Genomic DNA, 20674 nt, shown 5'->3' on the forward strand with positions numbered 1-20674 from the left:
AAGGTATCTGTGGATGCACAGGACTGCATTGCATACATATTAAAATATATGCACACAGAAATAGGCAGAAAAGGCTGATATATGCATACTTGTAGTTAATAACCACACAGATATGAACATACATATTCACTTCCTTTTTTCTCTCCTCCATTTACTCCCCTACAGCTTCACGCAAGCAGTTACTACTGCCAGAATACCACACTTTCAAAAACGCTGAGTGCAAATGCATTGCCTTCTTTTATTCTTAAACATAATGTTTTAATCCTCCCCCTCTGCGCGCGCGCGCGCGCGCGCGCACACACACACACACACACACACACACACACACACACACACAAGACTGTCCTCAAACTCTCTCTGTAGCTGAGGACACCTGTGAATTCCAGCTCCTCTTGCTTCTGCCTCCCAAGTACTCACATTGCAAAGTATGCCACCACACCTCAGACAAGTCAGTCTTCTTCTTCCTCTTCCCCCCCCCCCCCCCCCCCCCCCCCCCCGTGTGTTTGTATCATGCTTTCTCCATTTGACAATGTGTCCTAGGGATCTTTTCATGACTGTTGAGTCTTTGCTCTTGTATTTTTTAAGTTCTTGCCTCTGCTGTTTGGTTCAGCCAGTTCTCCAATCCGTGTACCAACCTCCTGTGATTATGAATGCAGCTGTGATGCATAGCTGTGTGTGTATCATTCAGTGCGTTTGTGTTTCTCTAGGACCAGTTCTAAGATGAGAGATGATGGGTATGGTCTGAGGGTAATTAGATTGCTGTGATTCATATTTTTTTCCCTTCTAAAATTTGATGAGTTTGTTATTATGCAATAGCACTTACCTGGATATTAGCATTTTAGCTGTGCTTGTATTACTGAACATTTTATGGTGGTCAATTAACATTTTATTAGTAAGGTAATATCAGCCTCTATGTATCTTATTATCTTGTCATCATCAAAACATAGATTAAAGGTAGAATGATCTAGATAGCTTTCTAAAATAAAGTAGTAGTTGATATTAAAGCGTAACTGGCATGGGCTGCAGGTGAAGCTCAGCCTGCCATGCTCAAAGCCCTGGGTTTGAGCATGGCACCATGCAGACACACAGAGATATTACCACCTCCACCACCACCAAAACAAGGGCACCGAACAGCATATGCGATTAAAAAAATACATCAGTGACTTTTTTTTTTATTATTACAGACTTGGTCTCTGAGCCAAATGACAACATCTGAAATAAAGGCTTTTAAAGCTGTTTGTTCTTGGTACTGTTTAGATGAATCATTTTCTGGGTCCCACTGTGCTGAAATCGGCTTTGAAAGTACTCATAACTCAGGAGAAACCTTCAACACAGTTCCAGATGGTGACGTTTTCTCCTCTACCTCCAAGGTTCATGTTTTATCCGCACGGACCAGCTAGATGGTGAGACCGACTGGAAGCTGAAGGTGGCGGTGAGCTGCACACAAAGGCTGCCAGCCCTAGGGGTGAGCACCACCGGGACACTGTACTCTTTGTTGTTAGTAGTAGTATCTAGGTGGTAAGGAAGTTTCTGTTGATATCAGCTGACTAATTCAAACACATTAAGCCTTTGATGTGTGGTTTTCTGGTGCAAAGCCTATTTTAGATAGTTTTGAATGTTCCTATTGGTCTGACACTGAGGCTATTTATACTTTCATCTGTTTTAAAATTTCTCAGTTAAGTAATGTGTCAAGTTGTGACAGACAGGTGAGTCTGTTGCTGGGAACTGGCTGCCCACTCGGCAGCAGGCAGGGTAAGGTGTTCTGGGAGAATAGAATTCAGACCCTGACTAGCCTGGCCCTTTAGCTAAGTCTTTGGCTTGCAGCCTTTCCTTCTGAGGACAGGAGGCTTTGATATGAAGAAATTGAGTGTTGCTATGTTTCTTACGCTGAGGGAAGGGGAGAGAGTCTCAGACCACAGCTTAACCGTTCCTGAGTGGGTTCCCCACTGCCACCTAGGAGAGCTGCAGGGAGAGATTAGAGAGAACAAGACACAAATCTTTGTGGATTCAGTGATTTCTAAAGCAGCTCTTAGGGATGTCAGGAATCTCTTCGGCTGGTATACCTGTTCTCCCCTCCCTCCCTCTCCCTCCCTCTCCCCTCCCTCCCTCTCCCTCCCTCCTTCCCTCCCGGCCTCCTCCCTCCTTACCTTTAAAAAAAAATAACTGCAGTTATAATGGTGTTTATATTTTTGTTTTTACTTACATATAGCATCAATCTGAATATGAGCAGCTTTTTCTTACATGATTTGCTGTCCTTCTGTGGCAGAAGATGGATTGAAATAGTCCTGAGAAGGAGGGCTTCTGCAAAGGGGATTAGCTGCTTCCTGTACAACTAATGACCCCCCAAGGGAGCAGGTGCTTCCTCCTCCGTGTATTGGACTCTGGAGGTTAAATGGTCGAGACAGGCAAATGTTGCTTCTTGTATATTTTAGTGTTCCTTGTATCTAAGGTGCTTTCTATGATAGGGTTCATTCCCTATATATTTTCTGACCGGGTTCCCTATTCCTTCCTATACGATGTGTTATTCCGTAGTCACTGGAAGTCCTCCTTCTCCTTGCTTTTTATGCCAGCACTTCAAAACTGGAGAACACTTTTTTGCCTCTGCTGCCAGAAAGATGATTCTGCGCTTTGTAGTTTCTGATCTTGAGCTGAAGTCACTCTTTGCAGCTTACCAGCCAACCTCTCCTGTTCTGTTGTGATGGCAAAGAGGAAAAGCCTACAGTATTAACTTAGTTGTAAAGTATAAATTGTGAGAGAAGGCATGGAAAGGGGTAATAGAATCTTAACAATTTTATATTTACATATTAAGCCATCAGAAACTTCTGACCAGGAGAAATTACCTTTTGGAAGATTTACCATAAAATACAGATGACAAGATCTTGACTGGGTAGAACATGGGCAGTTCGTTGTTTTAATTTTGACATTTCAAGACTAGACTGTGTCATCATTTGTGTACTAGAAATGTGTATTTCTTACTTAGTCATTTGATCTTCTTCATCTTTGCCATTTCATGTTGGTGTATGTCATTAAAAAGTATGTGATGCTTGTATGATCAGCATCCTCTCAGAGGATAGACCACATGAATGGAAGTGTGCATCCTACCTTTAATTTTCCTTTTCTTAGCACATTACATTTTACTTTATATAGCATCCTACATTCCCAGAAGTCTGTGTTGATTACATTTCTCCCATATGTTTTGGTTACATTTTTCCTCTTTCTTAACTCTTCCTAAATTCTCCCTACCTCCCAGTTCATATGCCCCTCTTTTTCTCTCTTAAAACAAAAACTCCAAATGAAAATTAAACAAACAAAAAATGAGTAAGAGAAAAAAGAAAACTAAAAGCCCACAGATACAAACAAAACAAAAATGCAGTATATTTTGTGTTAGCCAACTACTTCTGGGCGTTATGAGGCCTGCCCAGCGACACTGCATTGAAGAAAACTGATTTTTTCCTTTTCATTGGTATCAGTTACAAATCTTCTTGGCTAAGGGTAGGACTCTGTTCACCTGTATTTCTCTGTGCTAAATTTTATCTCTTCTGAATCTGTGCAAGCCTTGCACATGCTAGCTAGTCTTTGTAAGCTCATATATTGTCTGGAATCCACTTTTTCCCTGGAGTCACCCACCATCTCTTGCTCTCCTCTTTACACAGTTTCCTGAACCTGCAGAGGAGGAGTTTGATGAAAGCATCTCATTTAAGACTGAGTGCTCCAAAGTCTCTGACTGTCTGCACATTGCCCAGCTGTGGGTCTCTGTTAGTTAGCATTTACTGCAAGAAGAAACTTTCCTGATGTGAGTTAAGCGAGCCACCTATCTATAGGTATAGCAGTATGTCATTAGGAGTCTTTATTGCATGGTCCTCTAACATAGTAATAATAGCAGCAGCTTTCCCCCTGGCCTATATAGTCTCTGTTATGGGTTTTATCTTACGGAATAGGCCTTAAATCCAACAACAAAAATATGATTTTTTACTCCCATAACATTGATGCAGCTTTTGCACCAGTGTGGCCAGCTGGCAAGGTGCTGTTACAGGTCACAGGTTTGTATATGGGTGGTGTTGATGTTTAATTTTCTCCTCCAGTAGCATGCAGAATACCTTACAGCACCATGAATGTCGGTATGAGTGAAGCCTGTAGGTGGGTATCAGCTCAATTCCTCCATGTCTGACGACATAAATTTGTGGTGTCTTCAGCAGTAGGGCCTTACTACAAGGATATAGAGAGCAACCAGTAGCCTGTGGTGGTTAAATCTGTGTTTGATCCTTGGTACTCATGTCAAAAGCCAGGCAGGCACTTATAATCCACATACCAGGAAGGCAGAGGCAGGCGGAGCCCTTGTGCTCAACTTAGAGACACTCAAAAAACAAGGTGGGCTAAGGAGCAACACTAAATCTTGACCTTTGACCTCCACAAGTGTGTCCTTCCCCTGACCCCATTCAAAACAAAACATGTGATGAGACACTTCCTCTTCACTCTGCAGTTGGGGGCAGAAAATGCATCTGCTTTCTGTCTGGCTATAGAGAGTACTCAATTATGATTCATGGATGTTCTTGATCCTGTTGTGGAAAAATTTCCTAGCCTGTTTTGCTCAGAGACTTGATAACTATATGTGAGGGGGCACAGTAAAGAAATTGCTGACATGACTGCCCTATGATATGGTTAAACTTTTTATTGTAGTTAGGAAGAGAGGACAGCCATAGACATCTGGAAGAGTCAGAATCAGAGCGAGTAAGGAGACTGGACATGGCCAGGGCTAGGGAAGCAGGAGAGCAACAGAATCGTGGAGATGGCAGGATAAGAAGAGATCTCAAACGGAACATAGCAAGAGAGAATAAAGAAGTAAGTGCAAATAAGAGAGAATAGGTGAGGATATAAGAAGCAAGAATAACTGTGGGGAAAGAAGCCCACGAGCTGGAGGGAGTTTAGGGTAGGAGAGGAGGTGAGAAGGGATGGGATGCTAGCATGGACTTTGAGATGTCTAACAGGTACTTGTGATATTGAAGGAGTCTAGAGGCCAGCATGGGCGCCATATGTCCCTTTTGCCAGAGATAAGAGACATGACTTCTTTTTGCAGGTGGGAGCCTGGTTCACAAGGTCCTGAGGAATGTTGGCTTCTATATAACCTTCAGAAATGGTCCTATAGTTTACTTGTAGCTCATTTCTCAGTACTTGGACAGCTTGATGCCTAACAGTAACAACTGGGTATTTCATTTTTTCAGATGCTTTTCTGTATCCTTTTATGATCCTGTGTTTCTCCTTTATTAACATATTAATGCATAATTTATACATTATTGCCCGCCTTTATATTGGCTTTGTTGTCATGCCACCTACAAAATGGGATAAATCCTATTTTCTCCTATTATATATCTTTTTCATATATTGTAGCATTTGACTTCTATGTATTTGCCTGGCGGGTGGGAGTATCTGTGTATGTATGCATGTATCAAAGGATGTTGATTTGTGCTGCTATGTTTAATGTCTTATTTGATACCAGATGGGGGATATGCTGCCTCATAAAATATTTTATGGAGTCTTTTTCCTTTTGCATTTTAAAAATAGTTGGGATCAGGTAAGTACTACTGCTTTTTGTATGTTAGAAAGATTCAACTTTGAAACTGTCTGGTCCTAGAGTTTCCCTGTCTGGGAAGTATTTAATTAGGAGTTGAATTACTTTACTAGATATAGAGCTGATTGGATCTTGATCAGTTCATGATGCTTATTCTGTGCTAGTAATTTCATTATCTGTCATTTTTGGGTATGTCTCTATTTGAAAAATTTAGTCCTTGGCACAGATCACACTTTGCTGTTTGGCATGTCTAGTGGGGTTATTTATTTATTTATTTATTTATTTATTTATTTATTTATTTGTAATACTGGATAGTATAACAATTATGGTCAGTGCTGAGAAATTTTCATTTCCTTCAGGGCCTCTTATCTACCTTCTTGGTTCAGAAACTTGCAGATCAGCTTAGTCTTGTTGAGGCTTGTTCTTAAATATCATTAGAATGGGTTCCTTAGTATTGTAACAATGGTTTAATCCCGCTGCATGGACATGCTCCTTCTGGGTTCTACTAAACTCCTTGCTTGTTTGAAGGTACCTTCCTCAAAACCTGATCCTTCTGAGCTCTGCAGCTTCTAAAGATGGTGCCCTTTGGAGGTTAACATGGTGCTTGCCCAGATGTTTCTTGTGCTTAGGGTTACTGTGGTAACTGACTGCAGTGGAGTCCTCTGGAGACCTATCCAGTTCTTTGTCTTCCGGCCTCCTTCCCCCTCCCCAGCAACAGCAAGTGCCCTCATCACAGCTTTCCTGAGCTCTGGGCTCTGTATCAAGCCCTGCCTCCCTGCTTGGCATCGTCTCCTGTCCTGTGAATTAATGCTTCATGACAAAGGGCACATAGCTGTGTGTCTGTCCTCCCTTGGGTCATTGTGTCCTTGCCTGAATATGGCTGCTTCCTGTATGTAGTCCAGTTTTCAGTTGTTTTCACTGAGAAAGCAGGTCTCATATTAGTCAATTCAACACCACTTAGAGAAGTTCATTAATTTTTGATGAGAGGTAAGTGGACTAAATACGATGCATACCACCGCTAATTATATCCAGATTGAAAGCATCCATTTGTTTCCAGAGGCTTGGCTTGTTCTAAAGGGGTATACCTGCAGGAGACTGTGCTTGCCCAGGCCAGGCAGCCTCTCTGTTCAGAGGGCCTCGGCTCTATTCTTCCCTGCCTCAGATGCTCCTCAGCCTTCGTTCTTAGGAACCATTTCTTCATAAAAATAGACTGGGGCATTTTCCCCCTGTCATTCATAACAGTATGTTCATTGAAAATGCTCTGAGTAATAAAATGGAAGAAAATTCCTCACAGTTTACCCTCAGCCATTAAAACATCACATATATTCTCCCTGACAGACACTTATATTTAGGAGAGTATGCCATGTATGCTGTTTTCCCAGAAGGACATATAGCTTAGTATATTTTGGATCACTTTTTAATGTAAGATTTTACAAATACTTCTGAATTTTTGTTGTCTGTTTTTGAGGTAGAGTTTTACTGTGTGGCCTAAGCTGGCCTTAAACTTGAAATACTCTTCACTAGAGAACCCCCCCAAGTGCTAGGATTATTGACATACATTATCATGCACGTAACATTATGCATTACATAGATTTTCTTAAAATTTTAGCCAGGCCCGTAATCTCGGTCACTTAGAGACTAAGGCAATAGAATTGCAAATTCAGGTTCCACCTCTGCTACAGAGTGAATTCAAGGGCTAGTTAATATGAAATCTGTCTCAAAATAAAAGCGAAAAGAGGCTTGGGGCTATGGATCAGTGCTAGAGTACTTAAAGTACTTACCCAGCTTCCTGCGTGCCCTGTTCTCAGTTAATTCCCAGGGCTCCCAACCTCCGATAGAATGTGTAGTTTAAATTTATATGTACATATTTAAATCTGTGTGTGTGTGTGTATGTTTGTATATGTAGTTTGCTATATGGCCTACTTGTATCTTCAAGTGTTTTTTAAAGTGAATACTCCTCCTACTTTTATGTTTAGACTATTTTCCACTGTTACAGTTCACATTATTTTGAAGTAATTTCTATCTTCCATACTTGTAATCTGTCTTGTGTCCGTACAAAAAGCACAGCTTTCACTTCAGAGGTAATAAGAGTTTATTTTCTGGAGCTGAAACTGAGTGACCATGCCCTAGGAGCACAGATTCTGACCACCTAAATTCTGTGTTCCATTGTGGTAAAAGTTTCATGAGTTTAAAAAAATTTTTACATTTATCTTGTCTGTGTCTGTGTCTGTGTGGGCATGTGTGTGCCACAGCACACGTGGGGAGGTCAGAGGACAGTTTGTGGCAGTAGTCCTCTCCTTCCACCATGTAGGTTCCAGGGATCCAATAGAGGTCTGATGACTTTGTAGCCTTTGGGCTAGTGGGAGCTAGTGGTCTGTTAGTACATTTACAGATGACTTTTACAATGGTCACAAGATGTTTACAGTCAGTGGTAGGTGGCCAGTGGATGACTATTAAAGGGGTCAAAGGTAACTCAGGATAATTTGGCTCTGAGCCTGCAGCATTAATTGGGGAACTCCATAACCGTAGCTATTCTAATCAGTTAGTCTGTCAGCATTAATTTGGAGTGAATTTCTGGGTGAGAAATCAAAATTAAACAACTAAACCCTGTTAGCCACTTGCACTTGTATTATTTCCTAAATAAACTTTTTGTTTTTTATTTTTATACAAATGTAACATTGCTCTCAGTTGGTTATATGGTTTCCAGTTCTCCTCCTTCACAGGCAGGTATGCCTGTTCCCTAGACCTAGGCCCAGTGCGTGCTGTAAATAAGACTCCAGTCTGTGTTTTTACTGCTAGGCTCATAATATTAGTCGCTGTACAGAAGTGTGCTAGATTGTGTTTGGGTGGACACCAGCATGTTTTCCTGTGCCTTGACTGATTTCTTGTTGAGTCCTAATGCTACTTTCCTGACAGTTCTTATTTGTCATTTTAATCACTTCAAGTGCCTGCCAGTAGGTGGCGTCAGGAGGGTCATTAGCATTTATAATGCTGTAGTTACTAGAATATTTCAGACTGGTCCTTGAATGGACAAGGACCCACAGATGACAGAGCCCAGCATGCCGCTGTGCCTTAAGCCAACTGTGTGCTTCAGAGTGAAGGCGGGTCAGCCCCTTTCCCACCCCCAGTCCCACCAGGGCAGTCTCCCCCCCACCATGTCCCACCAGGGCAGTCCCCTCCCCACCATGTCCCACCAGGGCAGTCCCCCCCCACCATGTCCCACCAAGGCAGTCCCATCCCCCATGTCCCACCAAGGCAGTCCAACCCCCCCATGTCCCACCAGGGCAGTCCCCCCACCATGTCCTACCAGGGCAGTCCCACCCCCCCCCCCATGTCCCACCAGGGCAGTCCCACCCCCCCCATGTCCCACCAGGGCAGTCCCACCCCCCCCATGTCCCACCAGGGCAGTCCCACCCACCCCCATGTCCCACCAGGGCAGTCCCACCCCCCATGTCCCACCAGGGCAGTCCCACCCCCCCCCATGTCCCACCAGGGCAGTCCCACCCCCCCCCCATGTCCCACCAGGGCAGTCCCACCCCCCCCCCATGTCCCACCAGGGCAGTCCCACCCCCCCCCATGTCCCACCAGGGCAGTCCCACCCCCCCATGTCCCACCAGGGCAGTCCCACCCCCCCCCATGTCCCACCAGGGCAGTCCCACCCCCCCCCATGTCCCACCAGGGCAGTCCCACCCCCCCATGTCCCACCAGGGCAGTCCCACCCCCCATGTCCCACCAGGGCAGTCCCACCCCCCCCATGTCCCACCAGGGCAGTCCCACCCCCCCATGTCCCACCAGGGCAGTCCCACCCCCCATGTCCCACCAGGGCAGTCCCACCCCCCCATGTCCCACCAGGGCAGTCCCACCCCCCCCCCATGTCCCACCAGGGCAGTCCCACCCCCCCATGTCCCACCAGGGCAGTCCCCCCCCACCATGTCCCACCAAGGCAGTCCCATCCCCCATGTCCCACCAAGGCAGTCCAACCCCCCCATGTCCCACCAGGGCAGTCCCCCCCCCCATGTCCCACCAGGGCAGTCCCCCCCCCCATGTCCCACCAGGGCAGTCCCCCACCATGTCCTACCAGGGCAGTCCCACCCCCCCCCATGTCCCACCAGGGCAGTCCCACCCACCCCCCCATGTCCCACCAGGGCAGCCCCCCCCAATGTTCCACCAAGGCAATCCCACCCCCCCATATCCCACCAGGGCAGTCCCACCCCCCATGCCCTACCAGGGCAGCCCCCCCCCAATGTTCCACCAAGGCAATCCCACCCCCCCATATCCCACCAGGGCAGTCCCACCCCCCATGCCCTACCAGGGCAGCCCCCCCCCCAATGTTCCACCAAGGCAATCCCACCCCCCCATATCCCACCAGGGCAGTCCCACCCCCCATGTCTCACCATTGCAGTCCCACCCCCCATGTCCCACCAGGGCAGTCTCACCCCCCATGTCCCACCAGGGCAGTCCCACCCCCAGTCCCACCAAGGGCAGTCCCACCAGGGCAGTCCCACCAGGGCAGTCCTTTCCTTTTTTCTCAGACCATTTCCATGCTTGTCCTCTGCTCCAGTGTTTTCCATTTTTACTTTTTATTTTTTATGTTGGAAAATAAGCTTGTGCTTTTATGTTAAATGCCATACAGCTGTCATCCTATTCTCTTTTACAGTTTGTTAAAATGAATAAATTTAGGTAAGAGAGAAGGCTAGCAAGTGTGTTTGCTACCAAACCTTCTGGCCTAATGTCAATCCCCTGTTAAGAGAGAATTGACTCTTTCCAGAATTTTCTGACTCCTTCACTTGTGCTGTGGCATATGTATCCTGGCATACACAAGACATGTAAAAATAAAAATAAAAAATTAAAAGAATAAATTTCATTAGGAAAGTACTTGAAAGCCTGTGTTGGGGTTAGTGTTGTTCTGTCTTGGTCACACATTCTATCAGCTTACAGGTGATGCAGCCGGCCTGCCTTCAGGGTCCTACCAATTGCCTGCCTCCCCTAAGTGTATGCAGGATATATTGACCCCCACCGTTCCATCCTTTCTCTTTCCTTCTCTCTGTGTTCCAGCTTCCCACTGTCCCCATGTCCCCCCCCCTCATTGTGGGTGCCACTTTTTCTCTCCCTCCCTGCCCCCTCCCTCTGTCCTCATGGCTCACTCACTGTCTCTATCCCTTCTCCAGGCCCCCTCCCCCCTTCCCACAATAAATTTTCTTATACTAGATCTGTTGTGTGCTGCATAATTCCTCAAGGGGTTACACCTTGTCATGGGCCATGGAGCTATCCCACTACTGCACCATCATTATGTATCGTAACACATTCCCCCTTGTTTTATTTCTTTACTAGTGCACCTGTAGGAAACCTAAAACCCTGAAACATCCTTCAAGAACCATGGGTTGCACTGGCAGTAGACAGCTTTGGAATGGCCACACTAAGTGATAACTTTATGATACATTTGGTTTTGCTAAGAAAAGAAAATCAAAATTTAGCTGAGCAAAAATATGCTGCTTGTGATTCAACTCAAGCAAATTTGGAAGAGCAAATGAGCAGTTGCAGAGGTTCAGGGTGGCGGTGGAGGACAGTAGAGGTGGAGGTCAGTAGAGGTGGAGGTCAGTAGAGGTGGAGGACAGTAGAGGTGGAGGTCAGTAGAGGTGGAGGTCAGTAGAGGTGGAGGTCAGTAGAGGTGGAGGACAGTAGAGGTGGAGGACAGTAGAGGTGGAGGACAGTAGAGGTGGAGGACAGTAGAGGTGGAGGTCAGTAGAGGTGGAGGTCAGTAGAGGTGGAGGTCAGTAGAGGTGGAGGACAGTAGAGGTGGAGGTCAGTAGAGGTGGAGGTCAGTAGAGGTGGAGGTCAGTAGAGGTGGAGGACAGTAGAGGTGGAGGTCAGTAGAGGTGGAGGACAGTAGAGGTGGAGGACAGTAGAGGTGGAGGACAGTAGAGGTGGAGGACAGTAGAGGTGGAGGTCAGTAGAGGTGGAGGACAGTAGAGGTGGAGGACAGTAGAGGTGGAGGTCAGTAGAGGTGGAGGTCAGTAGAGGTGGAGGTCAGTAGAGGTGGAGGTCAGTAGAGGTGGAGGTCAGTAGAGGTGGAGGTCAGTAGAGGTGGAGGGGTGGAGGACAGTAGAGGAGGTCACAACTTTGCCTCCAAGTCAGCTCTGGCCACCTTTGCTTTATGAAGCAATTAAAAGAGCCAGGTCAAAAGTGGGAAGCAGAAAAGGGAGATTTGTTCAGTGTGGACACACTGGCAAGAGGACAGGGTTATCCAGGGAACCCTCTAGTCTACCTGTGGGTTCTGAAGTAAGAAAGAAGGGTTAGCTAGAGGTCTAGGTGGCTCCCTCTGTCAGGTGCTCTGACAAGGTATTACAACTGTTTGAGCCCCCCCCCCCCTCGCTGAATGATACTCTGTTCTTCTCCCAGCTTGAGCTTCCTAGGGAAATTCCCATTTCTTTGCTGTCTATTGTTTCAACACTCTGATATTCAGGTCTGGAGAAACAAGTGTCTCCTTAGAATGGCCTCATTTCTGACAGGCCCTGCAGAGGTGTAAGTGGAGAAAAGTAGAGGTGAGAGTGGAGCTATAGACATGTAGAGGTAGAGCTGCACATAGGTGAAGGGGGTAGGGTTGAAGGAGGATGGAGGGTGGAGGAGGAGGGTGGAGGATGGAGATGGAGGAGGAGGGTGGAGGAGGAAGGTGGAGGTTGGAGGTGGAGGAGGAAGGTGGAGGTGGAGGAAGAGCGTGGAGGTGGAAGAGGAGGGTGGAGGTGCAGGAAGGTAGAAGTAGAGGAAAATGGAGACGGGAGGTGAATGAGGGTAGTATTACGTATCTTGATCGTGATGGTAAGCATAGGTACATGTACATCAATAGATTTGATATTTTAATTATGTGTAGTTTATATATTGAATTATGTACTAGGAAAAACAAATAGTGTACTATTTTCTTTTTAACTATGAGTTAATTCCTTTTTTATTTTAATCACCATAGGAAGTCATGCTTTATTATATTCAGTATTAGGTGAATGTTCTCCTCATTTTTATTAATGGAAAATATATATGCTAATTTATATTTAAAAGTTTTTAAAGATGTATATATCATATAATGTAGTATCTAAAGAGGTACATATTTCATATAGTGCTACTTTCAAATTTTATGTCTAATATGGTTTAATAGAAAGTATGAATAATTATTTGAATGAAGCAATTATGTAATTAGTGAAATCATTTTAACTTTTATTTGCTTGTAAACTAACAAGAATATTTCCTAGAAAAGAACTGACCTTCCTATGCTCGAGCAGTCATAAAGCTGGACACACTATTCTTTTTCTTAGAAAAGAAAGCTCTGACCTCACTGTGTACAGGCAGTTTAGTTTTTCATCAGTTCATAGCTTTCAATGCCATAGCTGTCATTTGTTTTAACCCTGTGTCTGTGAGTGATAGATCTGGACCTAACTTTGTCACATCACTAGTAATGTCCTCCCAGCTCCTGGCAGTGTGGCACAGTGTAGGTCAGAGGATGGGTCCTGGGGAGTCGTGTGACCGAGTTGGCTGCTCTGCAGCCTCAGCTGTGGTTTCTGCTTGCTGCTTCCATGCTGGCAGGAACAGTTTCCAGACAACTGTAGACATTTGGGAAGTAGGCTTCTGGCTTTTGTGATCAAGCAAATTTATTAACAACCATGAGGCTCCAGCAATTTTCAATAAATCATGACTTGCTGATTTATTTCAAAAGATCCATATAGCAGTAAACAATACCATTTACATTTAATTAGTTTTATTGAACAAGAGGCAATTTTATTTGTAATGAAACACATGTTATGATTAAGGATGTATTTTAATGACCTTTAAGTAATGCGAACAAATGTTGCCCTTGACCTAATAGCAGAGGCTTTCCTACATTATTGAAAACTTCAGAATGATTTTTAAATTATCATGAAACGCTTCGAATGACACTCTCATTATTGTGCCATTATTCAGTCATTTGATGTCTAATATACTAAATGAAATGCAGTCTTGTAAATGTTCATGTGTATGTGGAAATGAGGGTTGTTGCTAGCTTATTCTTTATTTCCCTGTATCAAAGGTGGTGTGTGGTTTGGAAGTTCCATGTGTTGAAAGTTACTTGACCATGTTTGTTCAGTCTTAAGATTGATGCTCATTTTTATTTTCTACATTCCAGGACCTTTTTTCTATCAGTGCCTATGTTTATGCTCAGAAGCCACAACTGGATATTCATAGTTTTGAAGGAACATTTACCAGGGTAAGGTAAATAGTTGGTTAAGAAAAAGATTTTCCTTTTTTGTAGAAGTTAAGGGTAGTGGACCTTTGTTTACAGAGAATAACTCAGTCTAGAGCAGATTCACACAGAGGCTCTAGAGCATGAAGCAATGGCTGTAGAATGTATAAACTCTTAGATGTCCTCATGCAGCATCTGTGGCTGTGTGGCACAGTCAGTGCGTGCTCCCTTGCTTTGTACACATATACTGTTGATAAATCCTGGTCCCATAGGATAGGAGCAAGAAAAATATCATGGGGTACCTAAATCAATCTTGACTTCAGATAATATTGATACTGTGATGTGCCCAGCATTTCTAGCTTCTTGTTGCTGAGGAGGATAAATGCATGTTTACCTGCACATGTATACATTTATACATTCCTTTACTTTATGTGTGTATTGTGTTCCATGTACTTGTTACTATGGAGGTTTGACAAAGCTTGAAGCCCCATTTGATCATGACTTTTGGGAATAGAAGAACTAAATACTCACTTTAACAGCTTGTAACTTTTATCATATTTCTTAAAAAGGGACTGTATTACATGACTATAGTTTATTTTATATTGGAGCTCGGTTGGGCATATTAGCTAGTGATCATTACCACTTGCTGAGCTATCTGTAGATGTTGAATTATTTGGCACTTAATACACAAGTTGTAAGGATGCAAGGTGAGGACAGCTGTGAGGCAGTCAGCATCCACAGGGGAGATGGCTAGCACGGTATTGCTGCTTATTTATATGTGTGCTGCAGACCTGCATGCCAAGATGTACATGAAAACATGGGAAGAAACATGTGCACATGATACTCTATGGTCTTTCTGTGTTTTATTTAAAAATATTATGGAAAAAACTCTTCAGCGGTCTTGTAAAAATTTTTAGCATATAAGAAAAATTATAACAAATAGGTATCTTATTTGTTGGAATTATTATTAGACAGGTATTTGCAGACCTCAAGGTTGGAGAGTAAGAGTAGGTTGTTCAGAACCCCAGATGGTTGAGTCTGCTGATGTGGGTAGAGATGTTGGAGTGGGAATGTAGCCAGTCCTGGTAAGGAAGCTGTGTTGTAAGAGCCTTCAGCTCAGCGGTGCTGATGCTGGTGAGTTGAGAAGGGTCCTTTAGATTTTTTGTCAACTTAGGTGATTATGGCCTTATGATTTTATGTTCTTACAGACAGTCAACACCATCTGCCAATGAGATGTGGGTAGGGTCCACTTCTTTATCCTATGAGTAAACTTGGTTTTATAATTTCTCACATTTCTGTCCGTGGAAGTGGGGCAAACTCTAAAGTAGCAGAGTCAGTGCCAGGCTAGGGGTGTGTGTGGGGATCACTGATGTTGGAGAGGCCTTGCTCCCTGAAGGGGACCTTTTCCAGAAAGGATCACATGCCCTCTGGATGGATTTGGTTAGTATAGCTCTCTAATTACCAAGGGACTTTTGGAAAATATCAGGGATGGTTAATTTGGGAAACTGTGAAGCAAAGTGATCTACTTCAAGACATGGTGTCTCTAGAAGCAGAGTGAAGAGGGGAGCTTGGCTGCTCTGAAACCGCTCTATAGCACTCGGGAGGGTCAGCCCCCACACCAGCCCCCAGACGGGTGACTCTGTGGAGAGGGCCTTGTGCACTGAGAACAGATTCCAGTGCCCACCATAAGCTGGGATCCTGGGTGCATTCTCTATTTGCTTTGAGAAAAGAATATATTATTATGAACAGAAAGAACCTGTACACTACACAGAAAAGATGTGAGAAGCTGGACTTCTTGTTTAATAGAAATCCTCCAAAAACAAGCAAAGAAAAGCTTCAAGGCAGAAGAGCACTTCAGCAGCTGTCAGTGAGGGAGCCAGCATGGAGCTGCACAGTCTGTCTCCCTTGTGCTAGGAACTGTTTCAGGGGAGTCCCAGGTTCACTCAGACTTCTTGGGCGGTTACAGTGCGAGATGGCTACTCAGATCATAAAGGCCTTCTTATGTCGAGTGTATTCAGTAGGGTATAACTCAGGCCATTGTATGTTGTTGTATGTATTGTTTATGACTGCAGTACAGACTTAGAAATAAGTAAGAATTAGAGGCTACCACAATAGCTCTAGGCATTTGAAATTTAAATTTAGAAACCTTAAAAATTTGTGTTCAAATGTAAATGATTCAAATGCCAACTACATGGCAGCGATTGTCAGACTGTACACAAAGTAAGATTTCTAGTACATGGTGTCTCTAAGAAAGCATATTAAAACCACTTATAGTTTAAAAGTAAAAAGATAGAAAAATATAGCTTAGGCTAACACTAAGTAAAACTGAAGTTGCTAAAAGCAATATCACACAAAGTTGGTTTCTGCAGATACTGAGCAAAGGGCTAACTTATTGTCAGTTCATATAAGCATAAGCATTTACGTACCTACTAACAGCTTTGAAGTGCATGAAGCCAGCTCACAGAAGGGTAGGAGAAACAGACAGATTCTCAATGGTAGTTGGTAATTTCAGTGCTCTCTTTTTAATAATTAATTGAACAGGGATAAAAAATCAGTTGGAACATAATAGCCTTGAAGATTATTGTTGAAGTTGATTGAACTGATAGCTATTAAAGATGTCATTCAACAGCAAGATATAAAATAAATTTATATTGTTCATGGGAAATTTATCAAAATAGGTCAAAGAAATCTTTGTGTATATTTTAAAAATTCCATTCATCTGTTCTATAACCACAGTGCAGTTAAATTAGAAAGAAACAATAAGCATTTTTAGAAATTGCTAAATTTTCAGTAATAATAACACAGCTTGAATAGCTTGTAAATTAAAGAATTGGTTAAAAGAAATTAAAATTTGCTTTAGTACTGGAAGAAATAATTTATAATCATGAACTGTCTCAGGTATTTTTCACTATGACTCAAAATCTAGAATTATTTTTAAAAAGTTTATACATTTAGCTAAATGAGAATAAGAATTTGCATATCAGAAATAAGCGTAAGCATTGTTCAAAGTCATATAAAGAGTTACAAGAAAGCAAGTATAGCCTACGTTGTGGCTGTATGGCAGGCCCACATTAAGAAAGTACCCTTGGAAATGTCCAGAACAAAATGGCATTTTGATATGTGGTACATAATGGGTGAAGCCTGGGCACACTAAGTTATCCAGGAGGAACTGCTGCTTAATGAGTCGGCTTGTAAGATGTGAGTAGGGCAATTGAAGCCAAAGAAGGTAGAATGGTATGTGCTGGAACCACAGAGGTACTGTTTAAGAGGGACAGAGTATCTGCCTTCCTTCTACAACATGGGGCAACTTGGCTGCTCTATGTTCTGTGTGCTAAAAGAGGTATGTACCATGTTCCAGACACTAATCTTTAAGGCCTTCTGCTTAAGGCATAAGCACTCCCTTACCAAATGCTCCCATGTGCTCCTACTGTGCACCTTGTGCCTTGGTTTCTTGGATACGCCACAAAGCAGCCAACCTCTGTCAGTGCCTTTTCCTGTGAGAATACTAGTCTTTCTACAGCAGAGCTCCTCTGCCCACTGCCCAGAGCGCACTGTGGAGGGTCGGCCTGGAACTGGAACACTGGCTACCTTCCTTCCATGTACATCATTTTTCAAACTACATCAACTTAATGAAAGAAACAAAAAGTGACAGTGACTTGGACATTCCTTTCTCTCTTCCCAGTCTAATAAAGACGTAATAAATGTCTGCATGAGGTTGGTAAAGAGCTTCAGAATGGTTTTATGATATGTATTTGAAATACTTACTTTAGAGGCTGTCACTGCTGAGGCAGAATTGAAGGTGAAGCATGGAGATTGGGTATTTTTGCATACCTTGTTAGAAATAGATCAAATGGCTATAGAAAATTAATGGGAAGATCAACTTACATTTTAAAAGTTAAATTGTACAGAATGTTGTTTCCAGTTCAGAACGTTTTATAAGCCTGTTATCTACTTTAACTCCCATCTGATAGATTGACGTAAGGGGGGAAATTTATGCCAAATGGTAGATACATATGAAGAATTTTTGATACTTTTTTTGTGCAGGAAGCCTTACGAAGAGGCTTTTGTCTTGTTGCTGCTTTATTTTTTGAGACAGAGTCTTGTTATTACCCTGCCTGGCCTAAAGCTTGCTCTATAGACCAGGCCCCACCTCAGACTCCCAGCGTTTCTTACACCTGGGCTTTCTGGTGGCTGGAGTTGGGTTCACCACTAGGAAGAGCTTAATGAATGGAGGGAAGTTCATTTATGCTCACAGGGTAAGAGATGCCACCTGTAGGTAGGATTGCTAAATTGGGGCTTGTTTGCATGTCTTGGTCTGTTTGCAGGTTCAGCCTTGAGTTGCCACACACAAAAGACAGTCTGGTTCCTTCTATTTGGGGCACAGCACTTTGTCTACCTACACAGAGGGTATTTAGTAGGATAGTTTAGCTTAGTGGCTGCCACTGGCCTTGTGTGGGCTGCCACACTTTTGCACTCATGGTGCCTGTGGAGGTTACAGAGTTCTCTTTATTTTCCAGTTTTTGTGGAGGGCAAAGGTTAAGTAGTTGTTTAGGTATGGTCCTTAGGTGCCAACTAAGGATGTAAATTGTTTTGCTAAAATTGAAACAGTGCAGTTAGAGAGAAATTTTGTAAAATGATAAATGTGCAGATTAGAAAAACTGTCTAGTTTTGTATACCATTGTGGGAATTCCTAGACCAACATAAAACTGAAAGGTATACCATATTGGCTGTGTTCACTAAATATGATAAGGAATATTTAGATTTTTTTCTCCAACAGTATTTATTAGATTTAAGACTTTAAATGATTCAGAAGTTGGGCATTTCAGTTCAGTCATAATTTCAAAATGTGACATCAAGGTGACTTGTTTTCTAAAAGTTGATTATTTTTTTTAAAACCATAAAAATGAAAGGAAATCCCAATTTTTGTTTTAGATAACTGTTACCTTTTAACTTGAACTATTTCAGTTCTGAATAGGAGAGAAAAGGCACTTTATTCTTGGCGTTGTTTATGGAAGGTAGTGTTAGAAAAGATGAAGCAGAGTACATCAGTGTCTGTGCATTTTGAAGACTAGTGATGGTGTGGGAGTTCCCATCCGGGCACTTAGTGAACTGTTTGTCACCCTCGTGATAGCAAAGTAAGGTGACTGAAGAATAAGGATGCCCTGGCTCTCACCCTTAGAGCACAAATAGCACTTGAAGACTCTGAGGCTTTTCCTCCCTGAAAACATGGATAGTGATACTGGGTTGAGGTGTCCCTCAGCTTCTCCACACAGAGGGCTGGCTGCCCTAGGCGCACTGCGCGGCACTAGAGCAATTGTTTCGAATGCATGAAGCCCTGTGTTTGACTCCCATATTTATGAATAGTGTAACCAGGGCCTATGTAAATTAAAATCATCCTGTGTATTTGAGAGAGTTCTTTTTAAGCTTCAGCATATGCCCCCCAACCCCATGAGGGTACATGTATTTTTGAAGTGGACCTATGTTTTAAATACTCACTGATGATAGCCTTCATTGTCACAACCCCAAGACCTGGGGCAAGTCTTCAGGTTAGAGTGCTGTGGTCTTTAGGCGCCGGGGAGGAGTGCGAGAATCACATTCTAAGACACTAGCCTGAACCGAGTTGCAGGAAGGTGTAGGTTTCATAATTGCTGGTCTTACTGTCAGATACACACAAAACACCAGTGGGACAAGCAAAACCTTTTATCTTGTAAGTATTGACAGTATTGGAAATATTTTGAAGTAGTAATTCAAGTTTAGGTTCTGTGTCTTGTATGTAACTCAGAGATTCAGTTGCTAGGAAAATGGCTGACAGAGGTACCATTTGAAGATGGCTTTATAAATTAACGGAGAAGACATACCCATAGCTCCAAACTCTGTTTTCTTTCCGCATTTGATTTCTTTATTATTTTGGAATGTATGTTGATAGCAAACTATCAAGTTATGATAAAGATCCTGTGGAAGTTACTATTTTAAGGACGAATTCTAACATTCAAAATAGTGTGAGTTGTTTTTGCCCTGTGCAGACATTGAGGTCATCTGCTCCAGTGTCTGTTTTCTTGGAATCACTGCAGGTCCTTGGGCTTTTATGATCCGGTACTCCAGCAAGGCCCCCGTAACCACAACACAGACAGTGGCTTTATGTTAAGATGAAATCCTCAGCTTGTATGTTTTGTCTCTGAATATCAACATTGTATGTACTCCTACTACTGTGGTATTGCTATTTGGGTACATTTGATGATTACATGTATAATTAGTAATAAACAGCTTGTTTCTTTAACTCTGCTTAAAGAAAAATATCTAACATCATATTTTGAAAGGGGATTTAAAAGAAGTGATCTCTTTGTCCTGTGTGTATTACTAATAGTCACAGAAGCATTTTTCTCCTGTTCGTGAGCATATTTGTATTTTAAAGAATACCCTTTGTCTTTGACAAAAAATTAGGAGAGGAAATTCTACCATGTTTGTGAAACAGAGCTTAGTTTATATCTTGGTTATGTCCATGTTAATGTTAAGCTTAGTTTATATCTTGGTTATGTCCATGTTAATGTTAGGTTTTTAAGAAAAGATTTACTCTTAATTATGTGTAAGGATGTATCTGCACAAGAATGCAAGTGCCCACAAAGGTCAGAGATGTCAGATTCCCCTGGAGTTGGGGTCACAGGCAGGTGTAAGCCACCTGATGTGCATGCTGGGGAATCGAGCACAGGTCCTCACAAGAGCAATATGTGTTGTTAACCACTGTGTCATCTCTCCAGGCCTAATATTAATGTTTCAGTTTTGTTTTATTAACTTTTCCTGGAAAGACCTTAGATTAGGAGTATTGCTTAAACCATGTGTTTTTTCTTAAAGATATTGTAGTCTATTCTCTAAAGATAATCAGCAGGAGTACAAGTGCACTTATG

The 20674-nt window shown here is 42.9% G+C and overlaps 1 protein-coding gene across 6 annotated transcripts in view; it reads left to right on the plus strand.

The window, feature by feature from the left end:
• Nucleotides 1-20674, plus strand: part of ATP9B (ATPase phospholipid transporting 9B (putative)) — a 193618-nt gene that overhangs the window by 67828 nt on the left and 105116 nt on the right. For all 6 annotated transcript variants that reach the window (XM_084780966.1, XM_084780967.1, XM_084780969.1 and 3 more), the window contains 2 exons: nt 1371-1465; nt 13716-13796. In XM_084780966.1, coding sequence (XP_084637092.1) covers nt 1371-1465; nt 13716-13796 — 176 coding nt within the window. The remainder of the gene's footprint in view (nt 1-1370; nt 1466-13715; nt 13797-20674) is intronic.

Source organism: Acomys minous (genome assembly GCF_964271855.1).
Source record: "Acomys minous genome assembly, chromosome: 4".
NCBI classification, from domain to species: domain Eukaryota; kingdom Metazoa; phylum Chordata; class Mammalia; order Rodentia; family Muridae; genus Acomys; species Acomys minous.